Source organism: Delphinus delphis, chromosome 4 (genome assembly GCF_949987515.2).
Source record: "Delphinus delphis chromosome 4, mDelDel1.2, whole genome shotgun sequence".
NCBI lineage: Eukaryota > Metazoa > Chordata > Mammalia > Artiodactyla > Delphinidae > Delphinus > Delphinus delphis.
The window spans coordinates 15,135,007-15,154,916 of record NC_082686.1 but is presented as its reverse complement, the minus strand read 5'-3'; the positions used below and the strand labels follow the sequence as shown (position 1 = coordinate 15,154,916).

The 19,910-nt window shown below is 37.3% G+C and overlaps 1 protein-coding gene across 8 annotated transcripts in view; it reads right to left on the bottom strand.

The window, feature by feature from the left end:
• The window catches only part of GRIK1 (glutamate ionotropic receptor kainate type subunit 1), a 423,802-nt gene that overhangs the window by 40,583 nt on the left and 363,309 nt on the right, over window positions 1-19,910 (bottom strand). For 4 of the 8 annotated variants that reach the window (XM_060010398.1, XM_060010401.1, XM_060010403.1 and 1 more), the window contains 5 exons: window positions 15,576-15,683; window positions 13,348-13,392; window positions 8,173-8,286; window positions 6,136-6,339; window positions 5,232-5,455 (listed from right to left, as the gene is read on the bottom strand). In XM_060010398.1, the coding sequence (XP_059866381.1) occupies window positions 5,232-5,455; window positions 6,136-6,339; window positions 8,173-8,286; window positions 13,348-13,392; window positions 15,576-15,683 (695 nt within the window). The remainder of the gene's footprint in view (window positions 1-5,231; window positions 5,456-6,135; window positions 6,340-8,172; window positions 8,287-13,347; window positions 13,393-15,575; window positions 15,684-19,910) is intronic. The other 4 variants (XM_060010399.1, XM_060010402.1, XM_060010404.1 and 1 more) reach the window with 2 other exon arrangements.

Genomic DNA, 19,910 nt, shown 5'->3' with positions numbered 1-19,910 from the left:
CTGGATTGGGATGTATTAATGTTTTTATGATTGTATATGGGGATAAAAATCACAATCCTTAAATGAAGAGATAAAGTTCAAACTTAGAAGTATCCTGGCCCAGGCACAGGGGTTCATTAGTGTTAAGGACACAGCATGTCTCAATGGAGAGTTTTAGATTCAGACACTCTAGATTCATTTTGAATTGTTTCTAGAACTATGAATTGTGGTCACCTGATCACCAACCCTCGTTAGTTAGGAAATCAACCTTGAATAAGTAACTTAAGCTCACTGGCTTCAGTTTCCTTATTTTTAAAGAAGAGGGAATCCAGATATCTCTAGGGTGTGTTAAAATAAAAATTTGAGGAACTGAAGAGTTTTGGTTCTTCCTCTGTTTTCTAAACATCTGTCTGATCTCTACAGCCCAAGGAGCTCCCTGCTCTGTGGTTATATTTTAGGACTATCTTTCCAAGGGGCACTTATTTTTCCAAAAAGACATTAGCAGGTGCTCTGTAAAGTGATCTGGAAATGATTAAATGCAGTAGTCCTTAGCACTGGAATCTTTGCTGTTTGCCATTGGGTCTTTTAATGCAAGCAGGAGTAATGTTAAAACACCATAAAGCCAATGAGAACATATGGAATGCTCTCCAGCCATAAGGTTTCAGCAGTAAACAATAGCAGGTTGCTGACACTTGGGGAGAGTTAGTATTAAAGTGAATACATTATCTAAAGCGAAAAGCAGGGCACACTGTGAATCATGCACAAGGAACTGGGCAGACAGTTCCTCTTAATGAAAAACCATTCTCTAAACCCCCAGACACCTTCTGAAAAGTATACAGCATCTCCTCATCAAGTCTTAGGGAGACTGGGATAACAGCCTTGTAGTTTATCCCCCAGTAATGGCATCTGAATCGTGACTACACCTTCTCCACAGCTGCAGGGCACACAGTGCAGGTTCCTGTGAAGCTTATGAATATAGCTTTAATTGACAATGCCATGCCAATGCATTTTAATTACTGTTTCAACAATATAATTAAGTTATGAATTTATACTCTCTTATAACCATAGTAGTTTGCTGAGCTGAAGAACTGAATACCAATATTAATGAACCTACTAATTGAAGCAGTACAGAGTAAAGATGCCATTACTTAAACAATATCATTGTCACTTGTACAATAATTAAAAAATATTAAGTGCAATAAATTAGGCAGATTATGCATTCAAAGGAAGGAGTTTTTCTAAACAGATCATAAAACCTGGCAACCACCAGCCCCCTGATATTCTGGCATTTCTCCCCTGTATATGCTCTGATGAATGAGATCACCACTTTTCTCTTTGGAATGCTGCATCTAACTTGGTCTTTTTTCAGTATTTCATACTTTGCAGTTCTAAGTGAACAATTAATCTAATTTTCTATGGCAAAAAAGAAAACTGTCTAAACAGCAATGTGATTCTGCCTGCTCTGCAGAGATATTTTAGATCCTTTCTTTCTGAGATTCTGAGTGACTTGGGGAGTGTGTGGACTGAGGAATATTAAATAGTGATTTGATGCTGTGTTGTAAGACACTGACTTTTCGTAATGCAATAGACCTACCTGTTGCCTACCGGATGTAGATATTTCAGCTTGAAATTCCTAATGCCTGCTTAAAGATAGCTAGTGTGACAGTAATGTCAGCACCAGGAAGTCTGGGAGAAAAATTAATACATGACCCACACCAATGATATTCTGAAGCTGCTATCTTCAACTGATACTGATTTTTAGTGAAATGTCAGAGAAAGGAACAAATATGCTTAAAATTTATGTTAAAATTTGCACATAGAAGAGTAGCATTATATTGAAATACAGAGGTTAATTTAGGTTTTATGTTTATATATGCCAGACTTTTACTTGAATGGAAGATATAAAATGCTGGTCATACTGAAGATTTCTAATTAAGAGATTCTTTTTATGGCTGAGAATAGATATTAGGGTGTATCAAGAAGAGGGAGATCTATTCATCTTTTAATGGAGGAAGCTCTATTCGACCTTGTAGCATAACTGTTGGGTTGGTATTATAACTGTAGAGTTATAGTCAAAGGTTTTCTTGATTTTTCTTTGCCAGAAGCCAACTTAAAAAATGTTCATTTTAAGAAGATGAGCATAAATTATAAGATGTAATCAGACATTATATTTGGATATTTGGTCTATCTAAATTTTGTGTTCATGGTGGTTATAATTCCTTGGGATTAAATACTTTACAAAAAGTAATTTAAAAAATGTCAACCACAAAACAAAAACACTGACATGCACATTTGTAACAGGTCATAGTAACTAAAAAATTTATATGGCTTTCCTTAGTTTGTCTAACTTTATAAATTCAATTCACTTCAGCAAATGGTTTGTAAGTCTCTGTCTAGTGAGAGCATTAGCCTAAATGCAGTGATGGGCTTTATTTTTCCCCTTTAAAAAGACAAGAAAGGATATATTTCAAAAAGCAAATTCAAAAGCCTCTCTAGAGCTAAAGATGATTAGGAGGTTAGCTGTTTTTCATTTCTATTTCACTAACTTTGAATGCAAACCACTAAGGTGTTAACAGAAAGTCATTTTACATATTAGCTTATGGATGCAGAGTGACCAAGTTCAAGCTATGATGGTGGGAAGTAAAAGTGAATTGGCACATTTATTCGATCAGGATTTTGTCTTTAGGAATCACCTCCAAAATATATTTAGTGGCTTTATGACGTAGAGGCAGGAATGGATTCAAAGGTATGGAGAAGCTGAATGTAGCTGAGAGTACAATCCCCATGATAGTGCACTTGTACACTGCAGGGAGTTATTTTTTATATTTTTATATTTTCTATGTTTTACCACCATGCTGTTTGCAAGTTTGCATTTGACGCATGACATCTCCACTTCCCCAAGACCCAGAGTGAGAGGAAAGACAGTGAGAAGGGAGTGACAAGGAAAATAAGCTAAATAAAGAAGAGCTGGTTTATAAATGATACTTGGTGAGTAGGAATGTTGAGTGGATAGTATTGACTAGGGGACAAAGGAGGTTACTTTCTTAACTGAAACAGAATGAAGTTAGAAAAGGTAGGGCTCTGGTTCATCAGGAGGTTATAGAGGAACAGACAAAATGAGGAGGGGAAAACTACTGAATGCTACATTATTTTGACATATTCTGGTGGTAAAAATAAGGCCATTTAAAGGCACACTTGGTGTCAAATGTAAAAGAGAACTTTCAACCTGTAGGCTTGTGAGAATTTCTGGTTGCTGTTGACATGTTTTTTTCTTTCAGTGATTTTGGTCAAGTCAGTGTGATAAATGATGTAATTACTTGCTCATCAACATTGTCTTGCCTATTCTACTCATTAGCATCACTGTTTAGACAAAGCAGTGAGCTGGGGAATATGGAAACTCACTTCTCTGTTGCCCTCTGCTGCTTGGATTGCTCTACTAGCCCTAGAATCACCCAGCAGGTGTGGGCCCCAAATAGAGGAATGGAACAACAAGTCAACACAAGATTTCTAATTTATTGTTAGAGAGTACATCACTTTAGGGTGGTCATTTATTCAATGGCCATTCTAGGGCAGTATTCATTTCACTTATGAGCCAGTAATGAGAAATGCCCTTCCAAAGGTGAGTTATTCATCTTTGAAAATTTGATACTCAAAGCACTATCATCTTTAATTATTTAGAGCATAGTTATTCAAACTTGGTGCTATTGACATTTTGGGGTAATTCTTTGTTGTAGGGGGAGGGCTGTCCTGCACACTGTAGGATGTTTAGCTACATCCCTGGACTCTACCTACTATATACCAGTAGCAACCTCCACCCTCAGTTGTAACAATCAAAAGCTATTTCCAGACATTGCTGGAAATGTTTGGAGGATAAAATGTTCCCTGGAGGATAAAATCTCTCCTAGTTGAGAACCACTGATTGAGTATTAATGTATCAAAGGATAGTATGACTCTACATACTGACAATATACTATTTTATGAGGTAAGACACATGGAAAGAAAGCTTTGGTCATTATTTAAAAGTAATTTAATATCTGGACAAAATTTGGAAAACAGTCTAGGATTTGGTAATGGTACACTTTATGAAGTATAGAGAACTTCGAAATATTCATTTCATATTGAACATATGTGACTCACCCACACGTGAGAGCACACATTTATTCGCTTTTACTATGTCTGCTTTATGGATCTGTAAGACCTTTCCAAACTAGATTATTTTTCCCAGCTTTCTTTATAATTATGCTAGGTAAAGAGTTACCTGGCATTAATCAAAACCATACAGTGAACAATGACAAAGAACTAGCATGAAGAAAGATTTCTCTTAGAAATTCCTGGAGGGAAAACACAAATTGATTAGAGAAAAAGTTCACTGAGTTTTGTTGAAGGATGAAAAAGATTGAAAATGAATAGAGGACATAACAAAGCAATCATTTTTTTTACAGGGTTTGTCTAGGAATATCTACTGTCTAAGCCAACAGAAAGATAAAGTAGCTGTGTTTCCAATTCAGTATCAAAGGTATTTAGAAAATATGATCTACTGAATGGTATAACAATCCTTTGAAAAACTGTGTAGAGCAGAATGGTTAAATGTAGGGTTATCTCAGAAAATAAAATCTAAACTGAATCATCAGGGTAGCATAAAGATTTCATGCCTCCAGACTGGATATATAACTACTCTTTCTTTTTATTGTTATTTCCAGAATTCTCTTGTTAACTGTCTAATTTTTTAAAAAAATAAATTTTATAAAATTTTCAAAGTATTTGTTTTTATTCCTGAGGATTTCAAAATCTTGTTTAATCCAGTGCTTCTTATTTGCTACAACAATTCCTAGCTAACTTTTTCTATTTTGCTTAATATTTGCGAATATTCCAGGGATCAAGAATCTGGACACAACTTTTCTCTTTCCTGTTGAAACATTTTAGATTTATTAGCTGAGCTATTGCTTTTGTGGCAATATAATTCAGGGAAAAATGGGTACATAACCATTTTACATTGCTTTAAGTACTGATAAAATGAAATTAATATAATATATAAAATTGTCTTCCTATTATCTTTTAAAATTACCTTTATGAATAATTAGAAGATATTCATTTATAGAGTGGCTTTTATGAGGGAGAACTTGACAGAATAGAACACCAGGCAAAACTAAAAGAATACTTTGAAGTTCTTGAACTCTGTCTACCTCTAGAGCATACAGGTCAACCTGAGACTGACATAGATCTGTTGTAAGTTTAGTAGTTCTCTAACTTACCTTGCGATCACAAAGAGTACACAACTGACTCCTAAACAGGCTAAGAGCACATACATCCAAATGTCAGGAGATAGAGGGTTGAGGAAGGAGAAGACCCCTGGATTGGTGCCATTGGGCTTATGGTAGAGAATGCTGATGCCCAGGGTCATGAAGGGTTTGGAGAAGTCTATGACTTTTTCCCGCACGTAAGTGATGGTAAGAGGAGCCACCGCCAGATCAGCCCTCTGCAAAAGCAAGTTTGAACTTGTCACCTTAGTTGTCTACCTTCCTGGTGAATGTCTAGACTTTTCCTGGTTCTCCTGATTCCTATTCTCAACTCCAAATGCTTCTCACACAAAAACCTTCTGTGCTGATTGACTCTAATATAAAAACAGTTGATTTACACAGTTATGTTTACAAAATAGTATTCATTAGCAAAAAGAAACCAGACAGTGTGAAACATACACACACACGACATATATATATATATATACACATACATATTCTGGAACTAAATGGGGGAAAGAAAACTGCAGAAGAATGCCTTTAAAAAAGGGCATGTGAGAAAAGTAAGAAATGAGCAACTAGATCATAAAAGTAGTCGATGAGATTTTGCTCTGAGTTGCAAACTTCAGAACTCTTTATCTAATCTAAGAATCATTCAAGGTTATTCTTCAGTAGGAGGGATGGGCCCATAAATTTTTATCCTCAATTTTTCATTACTTGCCCTTCTAAGTGGGGAAACTACATTGGTAGGTTGTTTTCTCCCACTTTTCAAGCCATTTTTATGATTTAAAAAAATAAATAAATAATACATGTCTTCTGACACTGACTCAACCATTTTTTCTCTTTTCTTTTACTTCTTCTCATTATGCACTTTTTTTGACATTTAAGACCCCTATGTAGGAGATATAGTTTTGCTTACATGATCTATAAGTTCTTTGACCATTCCATTCCACTCTCCTTTGTCATTCTGCGCTCCATATTTGCCATCAGGGACAAGTTTAACATCATAAATGAAACCCAGGATGTTTGACAATTCCTTCAATAGATCCAGGCAATATCCTTCAAATCTGTCATTTCCATACAGGGGCTTATCAGATTTCCTGTACATCACATAGGGTTCTTCCTATATGAAACAAATCACACATGAAACCCTGTTATAATGAAAGGCAGAATTTACTTACACAAGCTCTATCAACAGCCAGAAGATATAAAATATTTGAAAATTATTTTTAAGATTTGAGAATACTAAAGAAAGTCACTTTCCCTTCTGCCTTTGCTAAACTCATCTTTTGTACCTCCTCTACAAATATAGAACACTTCATATATTATTTCACTCCCTCCTCTCTCTTTGATTGAGAGTTTTTCCCCTCCACTGCTGAGGGCAGAGCTGTGAGTGAATGGTGTCATAGAGACACAATCATTTTTGAACTTTAGGTCTGGCAGAGAAAGCAGGGGTTGATCTGATGTCTGGATGTCTGGCATGCAGCTGTGCCCACACCCAAGCTTCTAGTGCTAGACCCACCCTCCCTCCTGGCTTTTATCTATGAGCTTCACCTACTTATAAAAGGGAAATCTAAATCAGCAAATATATTCCTTTGTTCTGCAAACTTCCTGTCTACTAAATACTCTGAATATTTTAATTTTCTCATTTCTCAGCTAAATTACATCTCAACTTCACTATTCCCTTATTACTTACCTATTTTTTCTTGGTTTCATTCAGGATATCTTATTCAAAGGCCATTTCAGTGTCTTCTTTTATCATCGATTCCACTTTCTTATTTGAATGCATCTTAGAGCTCACATCTGGTAAATTCTTTGTTTATATGCTTATGTGATAAATCCCCTATCCTATGAATAATGGACATTTCCTTAAGTCTGTGTATCTATAATCTTATTAATTAATTTGAATAAATAAAAATTTATTTTTATTTATTATTTATTCTCATTTGAATAAATAAAAATGTATTTTATTTTATACAATCATAATAGTTACTACATTACTGATCTGTCCTTTGTGTTTAGGCTTATCCTCAAACAAACTGATAGAAGTAGAAAACTCTGTATTTCCATGAGAAAGTTTCAGAGAAAGTAGACACCAGGAAAACAAAATGGTTTTCATTTTGGATGAATAATTCTCTGAAGCTAACTGTTTCAGAAATAAATTGGCCTGACATCATGGACTAAATCAAAACAGGAAGGTCCAAAAGTGAAGATTTTAGAGGTGGCCACTCCCTTTACTTCTTGGATTAGGATAGAGCAAAGAGGGAGAACGAACAACTTGTGAGTGCACAGTTGCTAGATGGGGGCATGACAGGGGTTCCAACACAGAGTAGGAGGTACTTTTACCTGGGCTTTTGAAGAGCAGTTAATAAAGGGGCTATTTACAGAGGAATGAGCAAGACAAAGGGAGGCAACAGGGATGGTGGTGAGAATTGTACTGGGATATAGACACCCAGGGAGCAACATAATTAGGAAGCTAGGGTTGAGGCAGAGAGGGAGGAAAGAGTGTTCCAGGAGTCCAGTGCAGTTAGCATATGGAGGCAGGATCATTGACAGGGTAGAAGCTGTGGCTGTGAAGGACAGAGGTTCTGACAATACTGTTGGGAAACAGCGGAAGAAATCTCCTTGGGTCTCTTCCTCCACTTCCCTGGTCTTAGTCTCTCCTTGGTTGAAACCAACCAGCAGCCAGAGAGCAAGGGAGACCAGCTGGGTGGGGCTAGAGAGTGGAGCAAAACAGAGATGAGAATGGATTGGAAGTAGGAAATCTTCAGAACAATGTTGGAAGCTGATAATTCAATCTATTATAGGTACACACAAACATAAGCTTCTAGTGTCCCAGTTAAACATAGACATTTACAGAGAGAGTTGTTGGCATGAAAAGGATAGTTGAGGAATCCTTCAAGGTCTAGAGTAAGAGTCTGGATAAGATGCCCTGAATTCCACATAGTCAACTTACCAGAATTGTGGTGACGATGAGCGTTCGGTTGGCGAGTGAATCGGTGATATTATTGGACCTGTCTTTGTTGCCGTCTGTCATGTTAAGCCCACTGTTGGAGTTCCAAATCCCAATCTACACAGAACACATTACATCAGAGGCTGCTGGCAGTCAGTGATGGCATTTATGCTAAAGAGAGGTCCCTGGTACACCAGGAATAGGCACAAAAGCTCATAGTCTGGGAAGAAGACAACAGGGCATCACAGTGGAAGCTACTAAATGTGGGAAAACAAAACAATGGAAGAATGAGTGTGTAGATGGAACAGAAAATTTGTGCTATGTGGGGTGGAGTAGGGGGAGGTCTTTTTGTTTTTAATTTATTAAGTTCAATGTTCTGTTTTAAATTAAGAATTTTTAAATGAGTATTGGATTTTCTTCCAATATGTATTTGTTGAACAACTACTTATATGACAGGGATTCTTCTAGGCCTTAGAGGGCATAGCAGTGAACAAAAGAGATAAAAATTTCTGGTCTTGTGGAGCTTACATTTTATTGATACAAACCTTGTGTTACCAAAGTATTACTATCAATGCCTTTAAAATTTATAAGAAATGGGATGGAGGAGGCAGGATGGATAGTGGAGAGATCAGGCATCTAAAAGGGAAACGTAAATGGAAGAAAAAGTGTGGATGAGCAGTAAACTAAGTTCTAGGCCTATTTTACTGGAGGAGTCAGTGCTGGGTCGGGGTACCTCTTGTGAAAACTAGTAGTACTCTGTTCATACCTTCCTTGTACCTCTGTTCTGGACCTTCTTCTGTTATTATCATCTGTTTACCTGTCTTGTTTGTTCACTTGACCATGAATGCCTTCAGTGAAGGTATTCACTTTTATTGCTTATTGATCTTTTTATCTATCACAGAAGCAATCATTGTGATTGGCAGTCAGTGAAGCCCATTGCTCTTTTAAGAAATAATAAGCCAAATTTCCTCCAGTGGCAAAGTCATTTCTGGGTTATAAGACCTTGTAGAAGTATATTGATTTGTTTTGCCTCTGGGGACAACCTAGGAAAAGAGCCTCAGAGAATCGAGTTCTTTGAAGCCTTCTGTAGGCGTTTACTGCCAGCCTAGTGAGATGGGATGCAAACCTGGTTGCAGTGTGATATTGGACAAGATACTAAACTTTCTGAGCTTTCGTTCTCTAACTATAAAATATTTTATAGGGATACTGAGCATATCAAATGAGCAGATGCATGTGAAAGTGTTGGTATAAGCACTGCACAAACATTAACGAAGGACATCTGAATGACTGCCTCAGTAATTTCTTTAAGCTTGTCCTGTTATGAAAGAACTTGGAATTGTTAGCGAAATTATTTTTTTGAAATTTATAAGCTGATAAAGTAAAGGAACTATGAAAAACAGGGTCAGTTTAGGAACACCAACACTCGGACATACTCTGGGATGGACAGGGTGACCTATGCTTGATCTCTAAATATACTCTTCCAATGGGAGGACACTGGCTAGCTGGACAGAGTATGAGCTTTCCAGATATACTCTTGTCCAGATTCTAATTTTGCAATTTACCAACAATGTGACCGTGGGCAAGTTAATTAACCCTGCTGTGGTTCAATTTCCTCACCAGCGAAATGGAGACATTAGAGCTTTCCTGATATTTAAATAAAGTTTTACCTGTGGGAATGTTAGGCTTCTTTCCTTTTCTATTTATTTACTTTGATTTACTGTCTAAATGCAGCAGCTGATAATTCATTTAGCTTGACAAGTATTCTTTTTAGAAATATAAATTCTTTGAGGAAGTTGCAAGTACTGTATCACACATTCACACATCAGTGTGAACTATTTCAGTTTCACTGTCTTCTTTCTATACTTAATTAGAGCTAGTTGGTTGGTGACATAGGAGACAGGTCTAGATAAATGGGAGTTTGGGGTATTTTTTGCATTTGAAAGTATTCCATCCTGTCTATAGAGAGGGTATTAGAGGTAGGATTAAGCTGTAGGTTAACACCTTTAATAACCATTCAGTCTTTCCAGGATCAAGAGCGATGTTCATCACTTAGAATGCACACAACACATGTCTGCTGATTAAAGAATCTTTTCTTTGTCTGGCTTTAAACCCAAGAAAGGGGGACCATATTTTCTTTCCTCTCTTCTAACCTCCACCCCTACTCTCACTGTTTTGGGGCAGGGACCCTCGCTTCCAGGAAACGTATCTCAGGCTAACCACAACTGGGAATCTATTGGTTTTCATCCAAAGCTATGCTTTAGGTTGTGAACAGTTGACTTCTAACTCTATGAAGACTGTGTCTAAATTGGGCCCTGGCTGTGCTTTTAATTAAAGCTTGACTTAGGCACTGGGGAGAATGGAACCTAATTTTTAATTAAGTATTGAAAGGTGGAGAAAATAACTGTGTTTTTAGCCAATTTGTTAAGTAATGAAATGTGTTCTCTGTAACTCTTATTTCTATTAATGTCAAGTGTTTAAAGGACCTATACTAATATTTGCAAATGGCAGGGTTGAATGGCCTTGCAACATCACTCCCTTTTAAAATACAAACTTGAAATTGTAGACAAATACACCCCACAGCTTAACATCTGGCTTTTTTTTCTTTTATTAACCTCACTAAAAGTGTGGAAGGTCAGATATCATTGCTGATGTAGTTCTAATCAAATGATTCCCAAAGTCCCATTCAATGTAAACTTTCCTCCATAAAATAAGAAAAAGGAGATTATTTTTTCCTACTATCTGTGTAACAGAAGTTTCCTCAAATCTAGACTAAAAGAGTTTCAAAGTATAGTAACGATCAAGCTATTCCTGGGAAGTGGACAGTTTGGAGTTTGGAGTACGTATGGAGTTTGAATGACCTCAGCCTTCTATTTTCAAACCTTTTAATCATCAAAGCAGTAGAGTGCGTGTGTGTGTGTGTGTGTGCGCGTATGTGTGTGTGTGTTTGTGCGTGCGTGCATGCATGTGTGTGTCTTTTAAACCTAAGTTGTCCACTGATTTTACCCATTAATTGAAGTAAATGAACACGTGAATGAATGTCTCTTTCTGAAAAAGCAAGATTCCATGATTCATGTGTATTAGGGAGAGGGACACAGTTACCCAGATGCCAGGGTGTTTAGCATTTCAGTCCTGTTCTCCGACCTTGGAGGAGGGCTTCCAGGAAGCAGAACCTCAGTTTTCAAACTGTAGCAAAAGCAGTCAGCAGCAATTCACCAGTGAGAAGTAGTGGACGGTGGACCAATTATTTGTTGGGAGGAAGGCTCAAAAGCGAAATTGTCGGGCCCTGCCTTCTTTCACTTTGTAAACTGGCATGAGGGAGCAGCCATTTATTATCTCAGACAACAGAGGGAAGCATTTTAAAATGAGTGCCCAAATGCCATTAAGCAAACTTTTTTAAAAGATGTAATGCAACAAAAGGATGCTCAGAGAGTGACTAATATCTATCTCCCAAACCTGGTATGTGATTCACATAAACTCAAAATCCAAAATTTCGGAGTGAAATAACCGAGCACCTAGGTGAAAAAAAGTGTATCTGTTTTGTGTATCATGAGCTTTATGAACACATTTTTAGTGATGGGTTTTGTAAAGACTGCTATATCCGTCTTTTGGAAAGAATTTCAGGCAGACTCTTCTCTACTGAAAAACGTCAGAGCGCAGAGAAGAGCTTTTGGAATTTGAAGACAATGGGGGTGAATCCTTCTCTTGTAAGATGGAGTCTTGTAGGGAAAGGCCAATGTGTTTGTTGGGTCTCAATAGGTCTCATGTGCTAGCACTCAGGTTACTGTAAATTGTTGATGAGCAGGCATAACACAAAACACCACATCACAGTGTATACAACTTGCAAAGTGGGCAACGATAGGTCAGCAGGAAGGAAGAGGCACAACGGCATGGAGGTAGGAGGAAAGCCAAGAAGTGCAACCCTGGGAAGTGGGGGCGATTATTGCAGTTTAGTGACAAATAAAGGACATTCCCCTCCTCTGAGTAAAATTTCAGGGCTTAGATTTCATTCCCTAGGATATTTGGTTTGAATTAATTCAACATTGCATAAAGTGCCTGGAGTCTCAAGCTGGATTAGTGTTAATAAGCTTCTTTCTGGGTGCCAGTTAGGTTCATTTACTTATTATCAGAGAAGAGATGGGATTGCCTTCCCTGTGCCTTTGGTAGCCTGATTCACTGAAGATTAAAACAAGGTTATTAAACCCGTTTTTAAACTTTTTTTTTTAAACTTAAAAGCAGGACATTTTGGAGCTCATCTGAGTACTACCAAAAGGGAGACAAGGTTTTTGACTACAGGGAGAAACTGTTTACACTTTCTATGACTTAACTGATAATTCAAAAGATGAAAGTGAACCTGACAAAACTGTTCAAGTTGAACAGTAATTTAAGGTCCATCTGTCAATCAACAAATAGTTTAGCAAGTGGTTTTAGAGAGAGAATGAAAGACAATGTTTGCATATCACTGGGGCATTTTCCTGATCTGAATGTTTGTAATGTCTAACATTTGCTTCTGTAATAAATCTGTGCACATTCTTTGACAACATGATACTAGGTGTTATGATTTACAAGATAATCTCATTTCCCTTTCAAAACCTCTAATGTTTTTGTCCTCTGGAAACTGGGGTTCTAAAACAAATTGCAAAGCAATATGCACTGACAATTTTTGCTTTACTGCATAAAAAAAGATAGTACATAAGAAAAGGGAATTTCTAAAAATGGCTCGTATTTTGTGGTGGTGACATTGAAGGAGATGTCCCAGCCCTTCTGAGCCTTAGCCTATCTGACTAGTCTGATGGATCAAATCTACTGTTTTTATGCCCTTTAGGGAAAAATATTTAGTGATTCGAGAAAGAATATCAATGACCCAGTGTCTGCTTCTGTTGCAGTTACCTGCTTTCAGTCCTAACAGGGACGGATCCTACCCGGGAGAAACAAAAATAATCTAGGGGGAAATATTTAATCCATCATTATTTAATCCACCTCAAACCTGTTTCAATTCACAGGCAATGTTGTTGAGAGACAACATATTCAATCATCCCCATTCTCCTTTTATATGGAATATCGCCTCTAAACTGCAATTGGAGAGCTACTGGTCTGGGAAAACTGGAAGGATGCAGGTTTTTCCTTTGGTATTTCCCACTCCACCCCCAGATTTCCTGCAGTTTTTGTCCGTGTACAAACCTTCTTCCACACTTTATATAAGTGTTTAGACACTTCGCCAGCAACCTTGGTTTTCAGAGGGAAAAATAAAAATAGCACTTAATTAAAATGGAGCATGGAAGCCAAAAGGTATCATGGTGATTAAGTGTTCACAGCATTACATTCCCCACCCATTATTGGGAATCTTGCATCTTAATTCAATATAAAGCCTGAGAATAGGTACAGTAAAACGATGAACCAAGTACTGGGTCCCACAGAAGTTACTTCTACTAGGTGGTACAACCTGATTTTCACTTTTCCTTTTGCACACCAAATAAATGCCTTAAAGTTCTTTTGAATATGCACATCTATGCTGCAGAATTAAAAGGTCTTTATCATTCCTTAAGAAGACATGTTAAAGGACATGTTAAAGATTAGTCAATCGACCAATGAGAAAATAGGCTTTTTCTAACAACTTTCCCTGTGGACCCTGCAAAAGGTTGACATGAAAAGATTGGCCATTTCCTCCCTTGACGCCTGAGAAGGATAGGTTGGCTTCTCCCATTGCTTTAAGGTTTAATCAGCCTTCTCAGGAATTGAGCCCAAGTCACCTGAAGAAAGAAATGTTATTGCAAACAACGAAGAGAAAAAGAAACAAATTGAGAAAACACTTTCATCTAACTCGATTTTACTTTTGTTGGAAAAACACCAATAGAATGTGCATAATATTGACGTGTATAAATAGCTGGAAAAGCATAACAATAGCTTCATCTATTTCCTCACACATCTGAGCCAAAAAGATGTTTCTTTAACAGGTTTTGTTCCCTCTTCAGCTCTGTACATTAAACGGAGTGGAGAGGGAGAGAGAAGCATGTATAGAGAAGAAGACATTTTCTTTAAAAAAATCATTATAGGCTTTTAGTCCATAACAATATTATTTTCTTTCCTTGTGTCCCCTGTAGCCCAAATTCCACATCCATTATGGAGGCTACGTTGATGCCTTGTGCTCTGTCAGAGCATGTTAACCCAACAGACAAGGAAATCAGAGTGAAGAAGCCTGAGAGAGAGACAGAGAGACAGAGAGAGGAAGAGAGAGGCAGAGAGACAGAGACACAGAGAGAGAGAGGAAGAGAGGAGATGAAGAGAGAGGGCATTTTTAAAAGGGGAAATCTGCGTGACTAGTGTGAACTCTCAAAGCTGTGAACTAATTATTTTCCTCAGACATTTCAGCACTGGTGGTCACCTTTTACATTCAGCCTAATTAATCTTTGTTTATTTTAATTAAGCTATTTGGGGGTGAGGTATAGTTAAGACCTTAAAAAAAATGTGTCTCAGTTAACAAAAGCAACAAAACAGAAATAGAAACCTTATCTCATTTTAAAAATCATGGAAATATTTCAACTAAGTAAAACTGATTGTTCCCAAAGCCATTTTTTTACATTAAGCTTTTTGTCCCCTATAGTGAAAAAAATGTTGGCTTATAGAGTTTTGGTGTTCAGATAGTTGTTCTGGGGGCTTCAAATCTTTTTTTTTAAGGTTCTAAAGGGCAAAGTCTTCACACTATAAGTGTTGATTATCCCAATGCATAGCTGTGAATATGAAAATTGGTATAATAAAGAGGAGGCAAATTATTTTATTATTATTAATTAAATAGCTTACATTTGCATTGCTCTAAATAGTAACAAGAATGGAACTCAAATCATTGAGAGGTTGAGAATTATAACTAAATAAGCCTAAAATAAGAACTCAACATTAAAATCCATTTTTTGACATATGTCCTCCTAAAATTAGGGATGCAAAGTTAGTTTGCTTCAGTAAGCCTTTTCTATCCTACTTAATTTTGTCCCTCTGTCACCAGTCTCAAAATGGAGTAAAATTAAAATTCATTTCTAAGTAACCCTTGGATGCCATTCCAAATATAAATCATCGACATCTTCTGACTTCCCAAATCTAAACTCAATTTCTTAAAACCTTTGAGAAATGAGGCTAATGACATCCACCCCTAAGGTTCTATATATGTGATAATATAATGATACTTGTATATAAAGGAAGCACTATATAACCATTAGCACTGCTATTAATAGCACACACAATTTAAGAATCTAGCACATCAACATCTATCTGCATTATCAGGGAGAGAGATCTAGAAAACTGGACGTAAATGAACATGCTGAGAGAATCACTTTATCATTCCCCTACTTGTTTGTGCAAGTAAAAATGTATGAGCAGTGCTTTTTCTTAATTTTCAAATTTATTATTGAGGAGGTTACCTTTTCAGTTCCTTCCTCTTTGAGACTAATAATGTCCAGATCAAAATCCTTCCTCAAGCCATCGGTTTTATTGAAGGTGATACGCCCAGTCAAGCCATCCCACTGAGCCTATGAACAAAAGGAACGTAGCATTACTGTTTAACACTTATCATAAGCTTAACACCATTAAAACTGTAATACCTCAAATTCATCACAGTATCCAATTATTTGGTTTCATCATGGTGTTATAAACCATTGTGTTGGTTCAGTAACTTGATACCAGAACATTTCACTGTTTTATTAACACTCATTTATTTCGTCAGTTCTAACATTTTAACATCAGTCAAATCTGTAATAGTGGCACTTTAAATGGGGAGTTTGGAAAGAATGACTGTAAAATTGTCTGCACATGGAGTAAACAAAATCTGGGAAGTCATAATATTCAGCTTTCTAAGGTCAATCCAAATACTTTTCAAGGTACTTCTCAAGGGAAGTAACTCCCTTTTTTTCTATGTGAAAATGATATAATCCAGTGACGTATTATCAAATTTTTAGTGTGTTTGTGATTTAGTCTTTCCAATGTCATTTGGGTATTATATTACTTTCCTGTGGCTGATGTAGCAAATTATTACAAGCTGGTGGCTTAAAACAACAGAAAGTTATTCTCTCACAATTCTGGAGGCCAGAGCAGAAGTCCAAAATCATTATCACTGAGTGAAACCAAAGTGCCAGTGGGGCCATGCTCTCTCTGGGGGCCCAAGGGAGACTCGGTTCCTTGTCTCTTCCTGCTTCTGGTAGCTGCCAGCAATCCTTGTCTTGTGGTTGCATCACTCCAGTCTCTGCCTCTGTGGTCATTCTGCCTTCTCCTCTTCTTCTGTGTAATCTCCTCTACTTCTCTCTTATAAAGACAGTTGTGATTGCATTTAGGGCCCATGCAAATAATCCAGGATAATCTCCCCATCTCAAAAATCCTTCATTTGGAGTGACATCACCAAGACGGTGACACAGAAATTTCCTGGCTTCCCTCATCTTCACAAGGAGAAAAGTAACTACTATTCAAGGACAAGACACTACTGAGAGAATCCTAGAACATGGGGGAGAGGCTGAAGCACCACCCCCCACCCCCGCCCTCCACAACACAGAGACCAAGAGAAACTGCATTAGACGGTAAGAGAGGTGGCTACACGTTGACTGCATTGCCCTTTTCCCAAGCCAGCACAGCAACACACAGAGAGGTCTCTCCTGAGCCTCTGGTTCCTCCAGGGGGAAAAGAGAACCCAGAGGAAAACCAGCTCTCCCAGCATTGTGGGTAACATTGCAGGAGCCCCTACTCTGATCTCACCCCTCAGGGATTGCTTGGGGATGTGTGGGGCTGGACCACTGGAAATCGGACAGTGATGGAGATGCAGGGAGGTGTTCGCAGTGACCACCACACAGATCTTGGCAGACCAAGTTCATTCCTGCAGTTCCCAAGTAGTAATCCTAACCAGAGGCTTTACTTATCTGAAAAATCTAGTTGGAGGTACATTCTGACCAGAGAACTAAGTAGGCTATAGATCTACTTGATTCAGATCCTCAAATAAGGAGTTTTGCCAGCGTTGGAGCCTGGTTTGCCCACATCCAGGCAAGGAGCTGAATCACAGCCCCACCTGCTGTGAAGATTGTCTTGTGACCCCCATCTGACCAGAAGGGCTGGAGACAATTCCAGGAAGCTATGTGGTCCAGTGGCACATGAACCAAGAGGTGAGCAGAGCCAAGAGTTTGCAGAGCAAAGCCAGTGGCCCTGTTCAGTTAGGGAACTTGTAATGTAGGTCAGCTTCAGTTAAGACAACAAACAGCTTTACTGGATTTAGAGTTGCTTGTCCTGCTGTGCCTGGACAAGGAATCTAATTCATAGCTCTACTCATTGCGGAATACAGCCTTCATCTTGTCTGGACAGGGAACAGAACTGGAGCACACAGAAATAGCCCATCCATCAGCCTTATGTACAGTGGTACTGGAACAGAAAGCAGAGCTTATGGCTTTCCCAGTCTGCAGAGCAAAACTTGTGGCCTCACCTGACCAAGGAATCAGTGCATACTATTTGAATCCCCAAATAATGAGGGTGAACCCAAGCCCTGGGTCTCATCGTGCTGTCCTGACAGGACAAGGAAGCTAATTTGTAGCCCCATCTACTACTGTATGTAGTACCTAGTCCCAACCTTCTAGTAAGCCTTACCAGAGAATCCAGGCAACCATGGAGCCCATCCTATAGCCTTACTTGGGTAGGAAACCAAGCCAGCAGTCCCATCCAACTGTTCCCAGGCAGTGTCACAATCCTCATCCTCGTCCTTTGAGTCTGAATTGTTGCTTTGCCTCAGAATAGACCATAATAGCAGGCCCCACCTGCCCAAGGACATTACCAGCAGACACACCCAGAAATTAAAACTAAGCTGACTGGTCAAAAACTGTCTTTGCCAAAGCAAACTTGTAAAGTCTGGAAGAAGAACCCAAATGCCCAAATGTGCAGATGCCAATGTAAGGAATCAAGGATCACAAAAAATCAGGTCAATATGACACCACCAAAGGAAACAAATAACTAAAAAATGGGGATCTGTGAACTGTCAGACAAAGAATTCAGAATAATCCTCTTAAGCAAGTTTAGTAAACTACAAGAAAACATGAACAGACACTAAATGAAATTAGGAAAACAATGCATGAACAAAATGAGAAATATGATAAAGAAATAGCAACTATCAAAAAAAAAAAAAGAACAAACCCAAACAAAACAAAAAACCAAACAGAAATCCTAGAGTTGAAAAATGCGATAACTGGACTGAAGAATTCAGTAGTTTCGTAAGTATAATTGACCATGAAGAAGAAGAAAGGTCTGCAAGATAGGACAGTCAAAATTACCCAGTCAGAGGAGCAAAAAGCATTTTTTAAAAGTGAAGAAATCCTTTGGGAATTATGGGACACAGTGAAAAGAAACAATATTTGCATTATGGGAATCTAGGAAGGTAAGGAGAAAGAGAAAGGGACCAAAAGTATATTTAAAGCAATAATGGCTGAAAACTTCCTGAACCTGGGGAGAAAAATGGACATCCAGATCCATGAGGCCCAAAAGATCCCAAATAGGACTCATTATAATTAAATTCTCAAAAGTCAGAAAAAATGGATTTTTTTTTATGAGAGAGAATGTTTTATTTTATAGATACATAACTATGGAATATATATAGTTTTTTTTATATTATATGTCTGTATATATATTATAGTATATATATAAAATATGGTTATACACACACATATATTCAAGACAATACTTTTAGTGGTTCTGATAACATAAAGCATAAAGATTTAAAATAATATTTGAATAATTACAAAAGTTTTCATGCCAAACACAGTGCAGATGACTTATGGAAACACTTTCTAAGAACACTCATTTTTACTGATTCAATCTTTTCAAACATGATCTCAACCAATACAAAGAACTTAATAATGATGTATATAAATCACTATAAATGTACTCTAATTTGATCAATAAGGCTGTCAATTCAAAAAAATAACAATATTCATTTTCTTCCTCCTGGAAATAGGATTCTCTTCAGAATGGTTTATTATTTGTTGGTAACTTTCATTATCTTATGTTCAAGTTATATTTAAGAATTAAATAACTATATTGAATTTGTATTTTTCATTTTTTGTTGAAGTATAGTTGATTTACAATATTATACTAGTTTCTGGTGCACAAAAATGATTCAGTATTTTTACAGATTATACTCCATTTAAAGTAATATCAAAACAATGGCAATATTTCCCTGTGCTGTACAATATATCCTTGCTGCTTATCTATTTTATACATAGTAGTTTATATCTCTTAATCCCATTCCCCTATCGTACCCCTTCTCCCTTCCCTTTCCCCACTGGTAACCACGAGTTTGTTCTTTATATCTGTGAGTCTCTTTCTGTTTGGCTATATACATTATTTGTTTTATTTTTTAGATTCCACGTATAAGTGATAATGTAGAGTATTTGTCTTTCTCTGTCTGACTTATTTCACTAAGCATAACACCCTCTAGGTCCATTCATGCTGTTGCAAATGGAAGGATTTCATTCTTTCTTATGTCTGAGTAATACTCTTTATCCATCCATCTGTTGATGGATAGTTACGTTGTTTCTATATCTTGGCTACTGTAAATAATGCTGCTATGAATATTGTCATGCATGTATCTTTTCAAATTAGTGTTTTTCTTTTCAAAGAATTTTAAGAACAACAAGAGAAAGAGAGAAGTTACATACAAGGGAAACCCTGTAAGACTATTGGTGGATTTCTCAGGAGAAACTTTTCAGGCTAAGAGAAAATGACATGAAATATTC